This window comes from Beta vulgaris, chromosome 4 (assembly GCF_026745355.1).
Source record: "Beta vulgaris subsp. vulgaris cultivar EL10 chromosome 4, EL10.2, whole genome shotgun sequence".
Taxonomy (NCBI): domain Eukaryota; kingdom Viridiplantae; phylum Streptophyta; class Magnoliopsida; order Caryophyllales; family Amaranthaceae; genus Beta; species Beta vulgaris.
This window is the reverse complement of record NC_079205.1, coordinates 66,130,391-66,149,294: the sequence shown is the minus strand read 5'-3', so window position 1 is coordinate 66,149,294 and position 18,904 is coordinate 66,130,391. Positions and strand designations below refer to the sequence as shown.

At 38.4% G+C, this 18,904-nt stretch overlaps 1 protein-coding gene across 5 annotated transcripts in view; it reads right to left on the bottom strand.

The window, feature by feature from the left end:
* Positions 1-18,904, bottom strand: part of LOC104889838 (mediator of RNA polymerase II transcription subunit 13) — a 34,526-nt gene that overhangs the window by 8,545 nt on the left and 7,077 nt on the right. For 3 of the 5 annotated variants that reach the window (XM_010675164.4, XM_057394589.1, XM_057394590.1), the window contains 12 exons: positions 18,229-18,306; positions 18,048-18,127; positions 16,542-16,620; positions 16,055-16,378; positions 15,537-15,596; positions 13,655-13,901; positions 11,075-11,287; positions 8,788-10,140; positions 8,209-8,473; positions 4,742-4,874; positions 4,368-4,455; positions 4,182-4,260 (listed from right to left, as the gene is read on the bottom strand). In XM_010675164.4, the coding sequence (XP_010673466.1) occupies positions 4,182-4,260; positions 4,368-4,455; positions 4,742-4,874; positions 8,209-8,473; positions 8,788-10,140; positions 11,075-11,287; positions 13,655-13,901; positions 15,537-15,596; positions 16,055-16,378; positions 16,542-16,620; positions 18,048-18,127; positions 18,229-18,306 (2,999 nt within the window). Of the gene's footprint in view, positions 1-4,181; positions 4,261-4,367; positions 4,456-4,741; positions 4,875-8,208; positions 8,474-8,787; positions 10,141-11,074; positions 11,288-13,654; positions 13,902-15,536; positions 15,597-16,054; positions 16,379-16,541; positions 16,621-16,946; positions 17,209-18,047; positions 18,128-18,228; positions 18,307-18,904 lie in introns of those variants that run through there. The other 2 variants (XM_057394588.1, XM_057394591.1) reach the window with 2 other exon arrangements.

Below are 18,904 nucleotides of genomic sequence, written 5' to 3'. Positions count from 1 at the left end.
TATTCTGGTCGGCGAAGAGTTTGTGTGGTGCCAACAGACCAACCCCATATGCTTCACATGTTCCTCCTTAGGTTCTACTGTAAACTAGGATGTCGTCAAAGAAAACGAGTACAAATTTCCTCAAGAAGGGCCGAAATATGTCGTTCATAAGAGATTGAAATGTTGATGGGGCGTTGATAAGCCCAAAAGGCATTACCAGTAATTTTCTTAGGAGTAGGGATTAGATAGTGACACATTTTCCTAAAGCGAAAGAAGGGAGAGTGCGCTTCTACGAAACTTGGAAATGAGAAAGCGTAATGTCCTTCATGAGTCCGGAAAGCGGTCTTGTGAGTATCTTCTGAGCCTTGAGATCTGATTTAAAGAACATTGCAGTTCCGTGCAACTCATCCAATAACTCGTCAATGACCACTACGAGACCATCTCTTTGTTCAATGTTCGGTAGTCTACACAAATCCTCCACAAACCATTTTTTTCTTCACGAATATATCAGGCTTGATAATGGGGTGGTTTAGGGCTTGATGATTTCGGTTTCAAGCATCTCCCTAATGAATCTCTCTATCTTGTCCTTCTAAAAGTGGGGGTAATGGTATGTTCTAGACCCTTTATGGTGGGAGGTCCACGAAGGTGTCAAAAACAACAAATTGGGATACAACCTCATGCAAAAACACAAATACTCTCCCGTCTTCCTCTATCCCCGGTCTTGCCCCTCTAATCTCCTCCTCAATAGATTCAGTTCCAACAAGAAACCCCCTTCCTCCTTGCGTAAGGTTTTTATCATGGCTCTGATTGAAAATTTTTGACGTGGCTAATGTCGGGTCACCCTTTAATGTCACCATTCCACCCTCAACTTCAAATCGCATAACTTGGGTCTTCCAATTAGTAACCACCAACCCTAATTTCTAGAGCCACTCCACTCCAAAATTAAGTCCAAGTTCTTCGAGTTTCAGAACCACTCCTTGGCATATCGTCGTGCCATGAACCGCCTCTCCCTTCCCCAATGACACCCCAAACCCGCCGAAATCTGAGACAATTAACCCCTTCAATGGTCAACGGTGAGATAAAGTTGTGAGTAGCACCCGGATCAACCATGACCACCACTTCCATTTCCTTAATCTCCACGTAGTTTTCGGGCTTATTAAAACAATGACAAAGTTAAGAGATACCTCAGTAGGTGTTTAGATTGATGGTTCGTGTGGCGGTGATCTTGCTCACCCTCCTCCGATGTTTCTTCGTTGTCCATCAGTTCCTTTATCCGGCAACGTGGCTGACGATCTCTATTTGTTGTCGCATCTATAACACAGCCCCTTGGCCCTTTTTTTCATGGTATTCCTTCTCAGACAATCTTTTGAACTCTCCTCGAGTTTTGCAAGGTTCCCATTGTGTTCTGATTTTCTTTTCAGTGGGCTTGGGACCTATGTCTTGCTGGAAGTTGGATTCAATGAAGCCCCACTAGCCCCCATACTTCTTGGGGTACCACCCTTGTTGGAGTTTTGCAAGGCTCCCATTGTGTTATGATTTTCTTTTCAGTTGGGCTTGGGACCCATGTCTTGCTGGAAGTTGGATTGAAGGAAGCCCTACTAGCCCCATACTTCTTGCATTACCACCCTTGTTGTAAATAATATAAGATCCAACCTTATGTGACCCATTTTCTTGAGGCCCACAATTCTATTTCTTTCCTCAATCTTACCCACTAATTCCATGGCTTGCTTCGGGTCGGGATTAAGTAGTCGGGCCTCCAATTTTATACCCTCCTCTAGCCCATTAATTGATGAACTAGCCCATGGGATGCACCCTACTCAACTCAACGCTGCGGCCTTCTCAATTAATAGATTTTCGTCGATATTCCATCATAAAGGTGGTTTACCTAGTTGTTGTTTCCACATAGTTCCACAATGGGTCAGTCGGAATTGACGTAGTAGGTAAGTCTCCCCACCAGCGTATTTGTCTCCTCTTATTTTCCCATTGATACCAACAAGGACGTCTCCCACCATGGACACCGCCGCCGCCTATAGAGCTTTGTTTCCACTCTTAGAACGAGAAGTACCACTCCGCCCTAGATATCCATCCATCTGGATCACTCCCGTCAAAGAGGGTCATCTCTGAATTCCGATAACGCCAGTGCCCCCTACCCTTGATACAATCCTCCCAGTTGGAAGCCCCCATATTCTTCATTTTCCCGTTCTCCCATATTTATCATCCCTAGAGCCCTTCGGCAGGACGCGCGGATTTCGGCCTTAAAACTCGTTTATTCAGCATGGAACCGTTGAATGGACACCTCTTGGCCTGCCTAGACCGGTGAGTCCTGGCCTTCCAGTCGGGTGGTCAAGATCTCAAGCTCCTCTTCAGTCTTTCTTACCGCCTCATTCTGACACTCCAAGATCTGAGCCACCGAGGACTCTCTGATGGTGTTAATGGCAGTCTCAATCGCCTTCGATACATGGTGGTCACTGACCCTTCGAGATATGTCATTCTCTCTTCTAGAGAATCGACTCTCAAAGTAGCATTTAGATGTGCCATGGACCGTTGCTATGATACCAAGTGTGATGATTTCACTCACTTGGGTGAGTAAGAAAATAGAGAACACGAGAATAAAGGAAGAAAGATAGTATTTTTTATCAATAGAACGTGAACACAAAGAGCCTTCGAGAGGCTCAAACTCTCCCAATCACTACAAGTTACTCAAAGTTCCATACACCCTTTTATTCCCCTTACACCCTATTTTATAGCCTATTGATCTCATAATTTTAACGGTAATGGTCATTCTTCTTAGTGCACTCACATCGCTCTATTTGTCCAGACGTAATATTCCATGGTAGTGGCTCTATTACCCCTCCTCGACACATCTACACCTCCCTTTCTTGCGAGCATACGTCAGCCAAGGTTTGGGAGTTGAATTCATCACAAGTTACAACTTACCGAAATTGAGCAACTAGTTAGGGGCAAGCATTATTGTAATTGTAGGGTAAGGCTACTTATATCCGCACCAGAACAACAGAGGATCTTTCTACAAGCATTTATGGTGATGTTAGTAAAATTAAGGGCAAGTGTTACTAAACTCCACAAACTATGTATTGTAGCTTCGAATTTTTATTTTTTATAACAAAAATTTGGGAATTTCCCTTTTTCTTTGGGGCAGGGAGATGGGGGAAAGAGGGGAAATTTCTCTTTAAAACCTTCTATTTTTCGAGTTAAGAGCTGATACTAAGAGCCTCCACGTATTGGAATCACATTTATCCCAAATGTGAAAACATCATAACGTAACATGTCCAAACCTTCTACAGAACCACAAAGTGATAAAAAAAAATGATCCACCAAACTCATCAATATCAGAGAAACCTTAAGCCGAGCTAAAACATATTTATACAACTGAGTATTCATTTTATTTCACACTTATGCTGCACTTGTGTTTTTTCCCTAATTATGCCACTGAGTTTTTAGAAACAACTCGAAAAGGGTCATTAAAACTCCTAATGACCTCTACTAGCAGGTAAAGTCACACTAAAAATAATATTAGAAAGAAATTTTCAGATATTGATGCTTTTGATTATCCCACAACTGATAAAAAAAAAACTTAATATTATTGGTTTTCTATAAAAGAAAAAACGAAGACAGAGATTATTTGTCTTCATCACGTAATTGTTAGAAACTAATAGCATTATACATCGTAATACTCACCAGCTCAAGTACATATAATGGCATCTTGATCTTAGTATTTTGGTTCAGTTATAAACCGAGTATGAAAAGACTCCTACAAATGGTTATGACTTGTGCCATTGGTGTAATTTCAGCCAATACAAAAGCCCATATACATAATGTGACATACAATAATCATCAAATATGTTATAAGCTCTTGATTTCTATATGCACTTATGATATTGAAGCTATTGATAATGATGACTTAGTAAGAATACATTAAAGTCAATACTTCTGTCTTTTCCATTTTTATTGTTAAGGTTAACTAGAAAGACATCGATGATCTCACTTTATTCTCCAACAATTTACATGATTTTTACAAAACAAAAAATGTAAATTATTTTTATTTTCAACTAATAAACCTTGTACAATCTGTATCAAGAATGTCCATCCAAAAATCAGGGACAAGACAACATATCTCTCAAATGAAAGATCTACATGCATAGCAAGTAATACGCGAAGATAACACATGTATCACTTTCACTCACCGCTTCCTAATTCTTGGAAAAAATCAGCAGCCACCATAGTAAGGGGATCAATATTTGGACAGACAACATAATAAGACACCTGTCACAAAATAAAGATGTAAAGCGACATCAAGAATACACAAGACAGGTATTAAGAATGATGTGCAAAGAAGATGTATGCCAACATATGAGCCTCTTGCAACTTACATGTTTTTGAAAAGCATACGGCTCAAGAGGAGCCTTCTCCCATAACTGTAAAGAGCTTGCTGATGTCTTCAGCCAATCATCTTGGTACCTACAACACAAAACTGCATGTTATCCTTACAGATTACATCTGACATCCATGCCATGCAATCAACTCAAGACATGTATAAAACACATTGTTTACATGATCTACTCACATAAAAATGAAGTATTACATCAAAATAAACCACAAAACTCAAAGCACATTTTTTTTGTGGAATATCAAAAACTCTTTTTTCATTAAAATAGTGAAATCTTAAGATTATCATTAAAAAGTGAGACAAGGGAGTGGAGGAATAAAAGCATGAGAGCAAGGGTAATATTAATTGGTCACATACCCGACAAGGATAGAAGGATATGGAACTACAAACAGGGTTGGCCGCCTCCGTGACCCTGGTTGCAGCTCTGAATCCGAGATACAGTGCTCTTGGCTTGATCTTCTTTGACAAGTGTCATCCCCTTTGCTTCCATCTGATGGATAACAAAGATTGTTAAGAATTATCCTCATAAAATGAAGCAAAACCAGCATTCAGCAAGAGTATATTACCTTTTAAGATCTAGGTCTACATGCATGGACAAACAAAGGTGTATACAACAAGCATAAAAGCATGACCTGATTGTGTTAGAAATCTAAAAAAAACTAATCACAAACAGAAAACTTTATTTAGAAAAATGAGATATATCAAAGTATACTTCCCTCTTTGATATTTATTTCAGCTCTTACATAGAACACCACTCAGTTCACCAGTTATCTTCATTCAAGGGTTATCTATTTTAGACAGTGTCCAATACATACTGCTGCATATTAATAAAGAAACTCATTGAAAATCGAGATACACAAATCTCAGTGAAGCTAAAACCATATCCATTACCATTACAGGATCCTGTGATTTTCAACATGGTGCACTTCCTTCATGATCCCATGTGACTTAAGACACTAGATCGTTGAGTCTGATTAACTAGGAACAGTCTTAGAAAGTGAACCATCACAATAGTTTCCTAAGGTGCTCATAAGCGAAAACAAAGTGCATCGTGAGTTCATGTGTAAGTTAGTGAGGTCGATGGCAACCCTAGAAGTAGTTTCTAAAATTCACATAGCTACCTGCAGGCAAGGAGGCCAGGAGTTAATACCCCACTCTCAATCGGTAACTCCAAAAAGGAAAGTCACCAAAAAAAAATGACTAGTCTACCAGCCAAATCACCATGAAGCTTATAAAAGATGACAGCTATGGAGCATACCTAACATAGTAGTGCAGTCTTAAAGTAGAACTAAACGTATTGCATAAATTAACACTACTTATAAAATTTTCATCCTAAGATCAAGTTCCATAATGCTTTTATAAGATGGAAATCATATGTCAGGTTACTAAAGGTAACAAAAACGCGAAAAAAGGTAATCAGAAAATGAAGGAAACAATTGCTAATCAAAATATCAAATAACAGACCCTCTGTCCCAAAATAACTTTGTAGATTTAACTTCACCTGCTAATAAAGAAAAAGAGAATATAGTGCAAACTGTGAGCACACCATAAATTTTTGTGAACAAAAGCATATAAAGTAAAGTTCATGGAAAGGGAAATGTTGCACTTATCTTAAGAATGCAGAAACTGAAAGTTGCATTTGTTTTGAATTGTAAGGATTTATCATACTAGCTTTAAATTATTTATAAATGAAACTATAGAATAGATATTAACTCTTTGCTACATTTACAACTATCCCTATGACAAGTACCACTAAAAGATTCAGAGTTCTAAAAAGTTTCCCCTTCCCCCCCCCCCCTCACTTCCATCCCCCCTCAATTTCTCCTCGGCTTACGCATCTCAATTGACCAATTCCTCTCCGGTCATCCATTATTACAACAAAATGCACCAAGACTGTCAACTATTTTATCCAATCGATGCTTCAAAACATAAATCTAGACATCTTGAACTAACCTCAGTACAGTGCTATAGTATCTGGTGAACTTGCCGCATTAAATATGTTTCACACAACACACTTTGATGCCCAAACCATATCAAATTATCAATTAGCCGCCTAGCTAGACATGTCATACCCGTACTCAGAGAAAAAAAACACGGTCGCGGTCGCATTTGCGGGAACGGTCGCGTTGTCGCGGGAACGGTCGCGTTGTCGCGGGAACGGCTTGTAACGGGGAAATAGAACGTTTCGCGGCCGACGCGGCGTGAATTTTTTAAAAAAATTCACATTAATATGTTTTAACCTTATTTGCATTTTTTTAGTTTATAAAGCATTATTACAACATAATATAATCAAATCTAATAGAATATCATGTTTCCTCAACTACATAATTAAATCCTAAAAAGAATTTGGCCAATGTTTGAAAAGAACGGATGTAAAGGAGATAAAAGCGTTCTAACGCAGCATTCGCGTTACGGAACGGACAACGCGGCGAGAAGTATGTGAATTTTATTATGGCGTTCCGTAACGGGATTTCGCGGAACGGCAAATCCAAAATCCGTTACAGAACGGCCGTTCTGTAACGGAACGGGAGAGTTTTAATTCCCTGCCCGTACTTGTGCATTTCGAAACTTTTCCTGTTTATAGTAGTGAAAGGCTAGAGATCGAATCTTTTCGTGCTTCATATATTACTGCAAACACTAATGGGATTGGGGGGTACCTCCATGCACTTATGCATGACAATGGAGAACTTAGTCATACATACAACGGGGTAAACAGAATAAGTCAATATTTTATATCTCGTGCTCGTTTACATGGATCATCTACCTCCATTCCCTTATATCAAATGTTACATGCTCCTGCAAACCTCATTCCTTCATTTAATTTCTAATCCCTCCAGCCAAGTCATCTTCGGCCTCCCGAAGACTTCTGCTTAAATATCTCGCATCCTAATGTTTCACTATCCTCAATAGTCTATCCTAGTTGCCCCTCTCCATTTAAGCCACACTGATTGAATCCTATGAGTCACGTCTTGGTCAGTATCCCCATTCCTTCGCAAGATCAACCCAAAGGTACTTCAAACACTCACTAATGGCAACTCCTTTCTATCAAATGTTACCAGATCCTCAACTATCTCCTTCTCATTACGAAAAATTACTCTGCGTGTACTCTGTTTTCTCCAGCTTAACCTAACCCTCTGAGGTTCTATTGTTTCCCTCCATCGTTCCATTTCAGCATTAACTCCATCCCAAGTTTCATATACCAATACATTATTATCTGCACACAACACACAACAATATCTCATCCTGATTAGGCTGTGTTATTCATCAATCATAGCCACAAAAAGAAAGGACTCAGTGCACATCCCTAATGCATTCTTATCATAATAAGGATATATGTTGTTAGTTGTTTCCCTTCCCCATACATGTCCTTAAGAAAGGAGATATATTTGCAAGGTACGCCCTTCTTGAATATTGCCCACCGATGCACGTCTCTCGGGATCTTATCATAACCCTTCTCTAGATGAATAAATATCAGATGACCCCAAGCCTAAAATTTCCACCACCTATCTCATATAATCAATGACCTCTATAGTGGACCGTCCTCGCATAAAACCATATTGGTTCTCCAAAATGCTCGCATACTTCCTCAATCAATATTCTTTTACCCTCTTCCACAATTTCATGGTATCACTCATAAGTTTTATTCCCTGATATTTTGAGCATTCTTGTCAAAAATAAATATGAAAAGGTCAAGTTAAGCTCAAATCAGCTTTGCAGCGGAGCAAGACTTGTAAAAATTTAACATTGGGATATTAGAATCTATAATCGCTAAACGCAATTAACAACTACAGGTTCAGAAAATGCAGCAATTATTGAACTTGTACCTCTCATACCAGACAGCATACCAAGAGGATGTGATGGGCTCACGGGGTCCACCATAGATATTGATGCAGTATTAGAAGAATCCCTATATTCACTTAAAGTGGACTCAGCAGATAATGTATCACACGTCGCTCCTGCATCTGATGACTGAGATCGACCTTTACACCAATCTGTAACAGATAAAGGACCATCAGAGGTACCAAATGCAGATTTCAGTGCTGTTTTGACATCAGACTGCAGCAAACTTATCACCGATGATGCCTGAACCTGCAAAGCATGTGATGTATACATGAGCAAGTAAACATATACAGAAAAAAATTACTGCTCCCTAAATACATAAAGAAAAAGGACCCAAAAAAAAGTACTAAAAGCATCAAATTCCATTATACTATCCTATCCTCTTTGGTCCACTTTAAACTTAATGTCCAACTTGTCAAAAGCACTCCGCAATTGATGCATGAATTCAAGAAACCCATTATTGGTTGTCCATTTTATTTAATCATATTTTACATGTATATCAACTATGCTAGTTACAGTGAAACAGCAGAAAGGTATGTCTTGGAGATATGACCAAAGCTTACATCAGCTGAAACAGGATCTAGCAGATCCACACCAGCAATATCAAAAGAATGGCAAGAAGCCAAAACGCCACCACAACCAGCATGAACCATATTTGGCCCGCAACAAAATCCCCGCCTCCACTGCTCTTGCAAAGCAAGCCAACTATACGGACCATCAACAAATTCACCATCAAATGCAACATCAACAAAAGATGCAGCTTGTTGGACAAGTAATGGCATGGCATCAAGAAAATCTTGAAGTGGCTGTCTTTTTCGATAAGATACCATGGCTTCCTCATTAAATTTGTGATGAGATAAAGAAGGAAAAACCTCAGTAGTGGGTGTAGTAGCAGGTTTAGGGGCTCCAACAGAGCGCCAAACCCCAATGGGTGCATGAAAAGGGCTATCAAGCATACCTCCATCAAAATCACCAGCAATTCTAACTGGTATGGATTCCTTCTTCCTCAACTCAGATTTACTGGACAAATTCTCAAGCGTGCTGCTTGGATCACCAGGCAATAGTGCCAACCCCGTGTTGCCTGTAGGTCTGTTCCAGGCAGTAAAAGCAGGGTTACCAAAAGACAATAACGTATGTCTTATCCTGCACATGTAAGCTTGGAAAATAAGGCACTCAAGTTCGACAGCAGGGACTGTTTGCTGAGATAGAAGGAGATGCTTGGAACTATTAGCAACTTCCCCTATCATATTCTGAACTGATTTAACAGCAATTGCCGAGTTGAAACCAGAAAACAAAGATAAAGATGCCCCCTCAGATGATACAATGGTATTGTTACACGTGGCAGACTTTGTATCCCCTGGATTTTGACCTCTCTCAATCTGAGTGTAAAACTTTTGAAGAACAGCACCAATATCATGCTTTCCAGGATGTCTTTTGGAATCAGCAGTTATGCCAGGATATTCTTCAGATCCATTTCCAGGAGATGAAGGTGGCGTCGCCCCATAAACATAATTATTTCCACTTGAATTTAAACTCTCAGCTGTCTGAGGTTTTGGCTGATACGGACTTTTAAACACAGTCGAGGAGAGCTCACTTGGAGGGCCCTCAACTGCTCCATATACAGGAGCAAAAGTCAACAATGCCTCCGCTTTCATTACATGATCAACTTCACCAGTTGAAGCTGCTGGTGCACAGCTCACAGGACCAGATGAAGTACTTTTTGTCCCTTCTTGAATAGCACCAACACACTCTTCCATGCCAGTTGCAGGAGGTTGAAAGCTTTCAAACATCTGGAAACCAGCTGGTAAAACCATCTGATCCGGAACATCCACTAAAGCACCTGAAGGACTGCCACCTCCATCACCACAGTCTTGCCCCGGAAACATATGTGCCTGAGACTCTGCGGTTCCTGGGGGCTTCCCCAACAAAAAGTAGCTGAAGATGAGTTTCATTTCAAACTTTAAATACATTTACTAAAAATATAAAATGACGAAGAGCTAAAATAAACAGCGTAGGTCGTAGCCTACAAATCAAACCAAAATCAGTGACAAGTACAACCTTTTGTTCTGTTTGTAATAAGATCAATTGACAGGTGTGACAGCAATATGAGGTATGCTGAGATTAATGTCAATTCATCTAAGCATTTGATCACAAACCAATAACTTAGCAAAAGCATATTCATCCCAAGATATAATTGACGACAACGGAACATAAGTAAGAGGTAGGATTCAACATGCAGAAACATTGTTGTAATGTAACAATCTCATATTATGGATCTGAGTCTCTACCAACAGTTAAATTGGCACGAAGTTGGAAATGCAGCAGCAACCATCCACTCACCTAATATAATAGCCTTAGAAAGTTAAGTTCCTAGCCATAAAGCATATCATAATAATCTACGATAAAGACACTCGTGAATGGAGATCAAAGGGGGGAAAAAAGCAACTTCAGTAATAAATATATAAATATAGAATGGCCGATGATTTTAGATAAGATTCCAATAATATAGAGATGCAAACAGTCCCTCCGACCAAAACTGCCATAGTTTCTAATCCGGTTTTTCTAGTGCCTTCTTTCTTCGAAAGATTGACATCTAATTCGAGCCCTTGTATACAACAAAGATCTTCATGACTTTGCAATCACAATTCACAAGTACTAACAGAAATCTTGTCATTTTAAACAGCTTCAGTATAAATCAATTAAATGACGGCAAGAGAGAAATTAACATCTTATTTCTCCAAACCGGAGTAATGCTCACAAGGAGAGAGTCGTTATGTATAGATGCCACAGACCTGAAAATATGTCCAGATATATTATCAAATAATGTACTAAGGAGAATAAACTGAGTACCTCTCCAAATGGTAAAGCTTCATTTTCAAAGAAGTCACCGAAGTCGCCAAACTCAGAAAGAAGTGCTTGTATATCCATGCCCACACCTCTTTCATCATCATCCCAGTCCCATTGAGACCCACTTTGATCATTTGTGACTCCTGTAAAGCCTGAATTGCTGTTACCTGCTTGAATATATGAATCCTCTGCTCCTGAACGGGGACGTTTTGCACCCTGTGTTGACAGTTGATCTTCATTGATTAATGAAAGAATCGAAAAGGGTAACTTGCACACATGACCCAACAAGTTCGATCCAAAAGTTAGAAAAATTCATGTTAGTTTTTCAGATAAATAGATCCATATGCTGTATTTAGATAAGTTCAGGATTTCCAGGTAAATATATGCACCACAAGTCTTTGTTAATAAAAACTAGCTCTACAGCCACCAAGACTCACAAGAGCATCACAACAAGCAACAATCAAACATAGCACAGCCTCCATCTAGCTTCCCATTTTGAGTTGCCTTAATTACTTTTCATTCTCTTTTGAGCATGTGACCAATATCTCCCATTCATCCACTTTTCTTTCTTTCCAGAATATAAATTTACCCAATATCGATATAGATTACCCCTAGTTGTATGAATGGAGCAATTAATATGAACATGTCCAATATTGATATGCACATATTTCCCTGCTCCCTGCTGCATTGTTTCTAAGAGATATATTGGAAAAATAAAGAAAGACGGAAACCAATTCTCCCTCTCAACTCCCTCACCCCCATGATTGGTTATCCAAACAATGGAAAATACATCCCCTGCTTGCCTTCCTTTTTCTCCAAATTTTTATATCCAAACAAGCTTGTAGTCTCATAATCTCTTTTATAATGACAAAACTAAAAACAATTATTTGGGTGAAACATATCCGGGAATTTTAGTCAATTTTGTAAGGAAAACTTCCTAAGATTCTTTAAATTTATTGAAGAAGAATGACATCATAACCTGCTAAGCTCTTGATTTAATATAACAGCGGCAGAGATGATATTCAAGGATGTTTCACCCATGACACAAGGCCGTTTAAGTCCTAGGCTTCTACCACCCATGCTCTTAATTTACATTATTCTTTATATGAAATTGTCATCCAGTAGATATATGGATCTGTCATAGGCACAGGCGCACAGCAATACTTTAGAAAGCTAGTAGAGGCCCGTATGAAAATGACTCTATAAGAGTCAGACATAGTGAACATAGGAGGAGTGACACACATATCACCTACTTCTGACAAAGTAAAAGTAGCATGTTACATCAATACAGATTGTACATTACACCTTCAGAAAAAGATTAACTATAGTTATAGAAGTGCCCATTAATATTACTAAAAATGGTAAGATACCATGAAAATGAATAATACTTGATAAAGAAAAAACAGTAGTAGTACCAGGATTCCTAATATTATTCTTCCCTCCATTTCTAAATATAAGGCATGTTAACCATTTTTACACGCATCAAAATTTACTTTTAGTTAAATTCACATCAGTAATAAAAACTGACATTAAAACTTCACCTGAAGTTGTAAAAGATCCTATTATTTTACATTGATGTTATAAAGTTGCATCTAATATTGCATTGCTATTGTAGAATGCCGTATATTTTAAAACATATTTTTTTATCCTAAAATGAAATATAGTAGTACTAGCAGAATCATTAGTGGGGTTGGAGGTCGTAAGAATATTAGTGAAAATAATAATGACCAATAATATGAGTAGTTCTAAATCTAATAGTAGCTATACAAAGAGATGAGAAAGCGCAAAAGGGAAGTAATACAATGGCTAGTACAACTAGTGAGGAAGAGATGCACAACCAGTGATTTACAAGGCAGAATGCACACTAACGCCACGGAAATTTAAAGCTTAGGCACATCTTGACAAAGCAAGGAACAATTTTGTTACTTCTACACCCACCGTTTAACCCAGAACACTTTCTAAGATAGGGGGCATGGGGTTTAGTTTGAAAGCTGGGGATCCGGAAAAATACTGTTTTCTCATGATAGATATTTCAGATCGAAAGCTTGTCCACCGCTTCTCACTCTTTTTACTAACATCTATTCTCCTTTTGCATAAAGATAAATGAACAGGATAAAATTGACTGTTTCACACTGATAGCCCATAGCAAATGCAACCCCTTTGAGAACAGGACTAACGGAAAAGTAGGTTTTGAAGTGCACCAAGATATAGGCATACCCCATCAAAAAAGTACAAGTAGAACAACATCTTTCTTTCTTCAGCTAAACACGGGACCCTTGATGAGCTGCCTCATGCAAGCAAGCCCAGGAATTATAGCATCCCTAACTTTCCACCTCCCATCACTTGGCCTGCAAGAGCCAAACCTGGGATGGGAACGAAGATGTGCAGCACCAGATATACCTCAAAGGAAACAAAATAAACAAAAAAAATGTAGATGCATATCTTAATTAATACTCTAAAAGGTGATAAGGATCCCAGTGATGCAGAGAATCCGCCCCGTTTGCTATATGCACACAACTTGAATATAAAATATCATAGACAATAACTTAATAAGTCGTTGCCTAGAATAAGAAAATCTCTGACCTGTTTAGGACCACTAATCTCCATAGGATCAACAGTTGATAAGCCCGACTGTCTGCCAGTTAAGGAATCAGCATCGGCTTCAAGGTCACCAGATGTTGCCTTGGCTCTACAGTCACTATCACTTGAGCTGCTGCTTATGCTGCTGATGCTACTACAATTGCTATTGCTGCTACTTTTCAAACCATGCTGCATGCTGATCCCATCAGATTCAGACCATGAATCATCCATGTCTGTCTCAGAGCCACAGCTGCAAGTAAAATAATTTGAGAGATGGCACTAAGGATAACTACATTTTTCTAAATTAACAATCTATATAAAAGAGAAACATTCAAAGAGCATAAAGAGTGTCACACAAGCATGCCATACCATAATATAAATTTAAACTAAAAACAAATAGGTTTTAAAATGACCAACATAGATGTATGACGGTCAGAATAAGAGAGAATTAGAATTTGGTTTTCCAAACGAACTAAGGAAATTTAGAACAATAAAACTAAGTGTAACTTCTGTTACAAAATTCAGAAAATCATACTCCCTCTAAAGCCCAAAAACTTTCCCATTTTTGCATTTATGTTTGTCACAGATACATTTCTCATTATCGTATTAGGACTGGTTTCGACGAGGGAAACAATCACAAACCCAATAAACTCACATTCTCTGTCCTCCTTTGATAGTTTGAACAAAAATCCACTACCTTACTTTTCTGATATTTAAACATAGGCCCATCCGAACCCCTCTCCTGAATATCAGAGTCCAAAAGAAATGGGAAAGGCTTCAGGGATCAAAGGGACTACTTCAAACGATTGAAAAGAGCTCGAAATAAGAAATATGCATAGAATTGGAACTCCACCATTCCATTACGTAAAGGGCAATGTCAAACGGATTTTGAACTTGATATAAAGCAGCAACAAAAATCACATCATTCTCGCTGCATCATCCGTTACGTAACTGAAAAAAATATGCATTCTCCAAAGAAGGGAAAACATTTGTTGCAACTTGAAAACTATACGCACCCACCAAAAAAAGGAGAAGATCATGACATGGACTTCCAAGTTGGGTACCATATGAGTTGTGTCTATTTATATAATAGGATGAGGGTCATGACGTGGGCTTCCAAGTAATTATTCATTCACCAAATAGATAACCCAATCGTATGATACATTTCATTATATTATGTTGAAAGAATACTTCTTAAACTATTGAAATCCATTAATGTGAATGATTTAAAAAGAATTTTACGCCACATTAGCTGAGATAGGTTCCATCCATCTGTTACAAGCCACTTTCATGACATCACGATCGTTATTGCGAAGTGCAAAAACAACCACTTCTGCAATATTTTTCTCCTTGATCCATATACCATATGCTTACATCTTACTTAAAAAATGTCTTATAGTATTATTAAATTCAAAAATCAAGATATATATAAAGAAATTAGTGCTGTAAGAAAAATACAGATTACATTATTAATAGGATTATATAACTATGATACGATAATGATATACTGAATTCCTATAAATAACATCAATTGCATATGATATAGAAGTCATACACGTATATATAATAAGTAGTTAGCTTTATGGAACAACAATGTCGTGGGCGCACCTTTTTGATTTTTAGCCCGTGCATTGCATGGGTTTGATGTCTAGTAACAATTAATTAAAAACATGAAATATTTAGACCTTCCCACAAAAGCCGAGCAGAGCACAGCATCAGAAAATGTTATGAGGAGAACAAGAAATCCCTTCATACTAGTATAGTTAAAGAGAATATTCCTCTGAAGCCAAACAATCAAGTACTTGAAGTTTGCTAACGACGATTAATCATAGAGATGAAGAAAAATAAAACACGATGTCAACACTGTAAGGATAAAAGAACTAACTATTGCATAAAGAGAGATGAACCAGCCAACGACAACCCTGTCCAGTTTGGTAGCCAAAATCTGCAGAAAATAGAGGATCAGCTAGCATATCAACACTATTTTGGCACAAAGACAAAAGAAAGGATGAAGAGGAATGAACCTACTAAGAAGCATAAACAACGATAAGATATAGATGTTGGCCAAAATTCCTCATTATCACTACAAGATTATCGACATTTACCCAGTCTGATTTGTCTCTATAAGAACAATTACATTAACATACTACAGGGACTTGAACCCCTCCTGCTTAAGCATTCACATATTTTCCCCGTTATACAGGGTAACGATCAAGTTAAAAGCATCAAAGTACAGAAAACAAACTCAAACTTTTTTCTTCTTCACCTTTTACTTCAGAAATCTAAGTTTTTTTTTAATCAGATCACTTGAAAGCAGGAATTATTCATGGTCATCAATCAGCACAACAGGCAACAGGAGAATTCCCATCAGGCCAACAAGTAATAGTAGAGTAATTCAAGCACCTCTTTAAAAAGGATCTTGCACATGAGGTTTGTAGAACTGGAACAAGAACCGCCTCCGAAGGATATATGAATGTCTTCTCACAAAACGGAGCGTCGCCTGTAGATACTTTCTGATTGCCTTTAGCACTGGAGGGAGAGCCAGATGTAGGGCAATTGGACCTGTTGATATTTAAATTAGGCAAAATCCCCTTTTCACTTCCAGAAATACTGCAGCCAAGGGTAACTTCTAAGTAGTAACTCTGCCCTCTCAACTTGCAACCAGATGCGTCAGAAACAGGATGTGATAGACCTACTAAAGCAGATGAATTTCTTGATGAGCCAGACCTGGTCAAATAAACCAAAGGAGCAGTGGAAGGAATGAAAGTTATATTAATTTGTCATTCAAACAATGTTGTAGTACAAGCATGGACAAAAGTTTTCTTAATTATACATAAAAGACAAAACCATAAAAAAAAAAGAAGAATTAGAAGCATCCCATGTAGTTTACCCGATAAAAACCTGCTTCACAAGATCACTTGAACAGCAACCAGTAACCTTGCCATGCATTCCATGAGGAGAGACTATAACTGTCATATCACAGTATGACATCAGCACAAAAAGAGAGGTCGTCAAGTTTCAAGGACAAATGATATCAAATTGAAGTAATGCCACATATTGCATGCTGACAAGAAGAGGCATATGAAACAAAAAAGGCAATTCAGGACAAAGAAAAAGACATACATCCAGAAATTGAGATGGCTTGGAACACCTAACAGCGTAAACATAGAAACACAAAGTTTTCCCTCTCATCATCCTCTCAAAATAAGGTTTAAGAGAATTGATCTGTGATTATCATCCTTTTAACTGGTTATTGACCCAGGGTTCCTGAAATGCTGCTTAGAAGGATACTTACCAATTATCATGAATTTCTTCTCAGTGCCACACAACTGATGAACTGTAGATTTACTCTCAAATGATGATATAAAAAACCACACACCTCCACATGTTACTGATGAAGCCAACAATTTGTTTACTGGACACACCTGAGCTGCCTTCTAAGATTATTGGTAGTCCTCCAATTCTCAAGAAACAAAAATTGTAACTTTATAGAAAAAGAAAGGTGAAATCGGCATTACAAGGATACGGGGAGAGTTTCTAAGCGGGTGCGTCACCAGGTTGAAGTCTTTAGTAAATAGGATTGACTGTTGAAGATGGAGTGGAGGTGTCCTAGTCCCTCTTATGTTACTCCGACTCTTCATTTGACCTTAAGCACCCATGTCAAATCCTCGGCACTCCGACAAGGGTATGGATGCCTCAGCACTTCATTTTGGGCCAACATAATGGAAGATTATCATACAATAGATGAATTGAACGCTTAGACATGTGTGCATGTCCCACATGGGTACCAGAGTCCATGTAATATAGGTCCCAAACAGCTCTGTGAGCACCAGAAAACAAAGCAAAATGCCTATACAAAGATATGGATAACAGGTGACAAGGTGACTTGAGTATAAAACTACAAGCTACCAAAGGAGATGAGGTGCTTACCCCCATTGCAATCAGGTTAAAAAAGATCAAGTCAGAGTGCTCATAGTTTAGCAGTGATATCAAACGAATTCAGTCCAGTGAGAAACACAGATGCATTGTAGGAGACTAGATCAAAAAAAGGAGTGCAAAGAAAGTACATCATATGGAAGCGTAGCAAAGAGTTTATACGACAAGGAAGCATAGCAAAGAGTTTATACAATACAGCAACAGTAGCAAAGTATGACGTCAAGGCAAAGAAAAAATTGTAAAGCCCACAATAAGAAAGCGGGAATGGCGAATCTTCATTTCTAAGAAACAGGCAGAGCAATCATAATAAAGTTCAGCAATCACAGAACTGGCCTTCTTAGCTGGCATGTTGAAGAGAGTAACCGATGTTGAGAATGCAAAAAGTTCACTCAAACAGTAACTTAAAGCACAACAAAAGAGCCAGAAAAAAGAAAAGGCTACGACAGAAAAGAGGAACTACCAGGAAGTCTCTGGCCAAGGCTACTCGAAGAAAGCTTCAACACTTTCTCCATATCACCGCCTGAAAGAGTTCGTACATGCCTATAAAAAAATGACAGTTCCATAATGTTACTAACGCACACAACACATAAGATTCACAAAATAAAACAAATCAGGAGTCAGTAAGGGATAGTAGGACAAACTTTGCCGATGATATAGCATGCACAAAGATGGCATCTTCACTAGCAGCAAAGACAAATTCAATTGTTGGTTGGCCTTTCCTACAACATCCAGAAACAAATTTATTAATTGCAATATATAAAACAAGCATTGGTTACCAATTACAGCACCATAAGTTCATACGTTCCCCATCAAATGAACTCACACCCCCTCTCTCACTCAAACCCACAAAAGTTAATAGAGTAGAAAAATTGTATGCCTTCCACCAATACCATCACAACCACCACCACCATTCAATGAAAAGAAAACAAAGCAAGTCCCCCTCCACACCTCAAACAAAACAAAAAGGAAGAAAAAAAGTTATCAGCATAACAAGTGACCCAAATCTCTAGATAACAGTAAGACAACCTTAAACGCCCCCACATGGCATACAGCGCAGCAAGTCAACAACAGACAGCCCAAGTAATAAATATTTCATGGTGAGAGCTTTATCAAAGTCTGTCCTCTACCACAATATACACCAAAACTATCCAAATAAGCACTATAATAAATGACACAATAACTCCACCAATTCCTCTCCCCAACCATTCCAAACCAATGAATGCTGAAGAGATCAATGGCAGAGGTGGTGAGAAAAAACAGATGTACATTAACTCCAGTAAGTTGTCTATTACTCATCTTAGATAAAGAATTACCTAG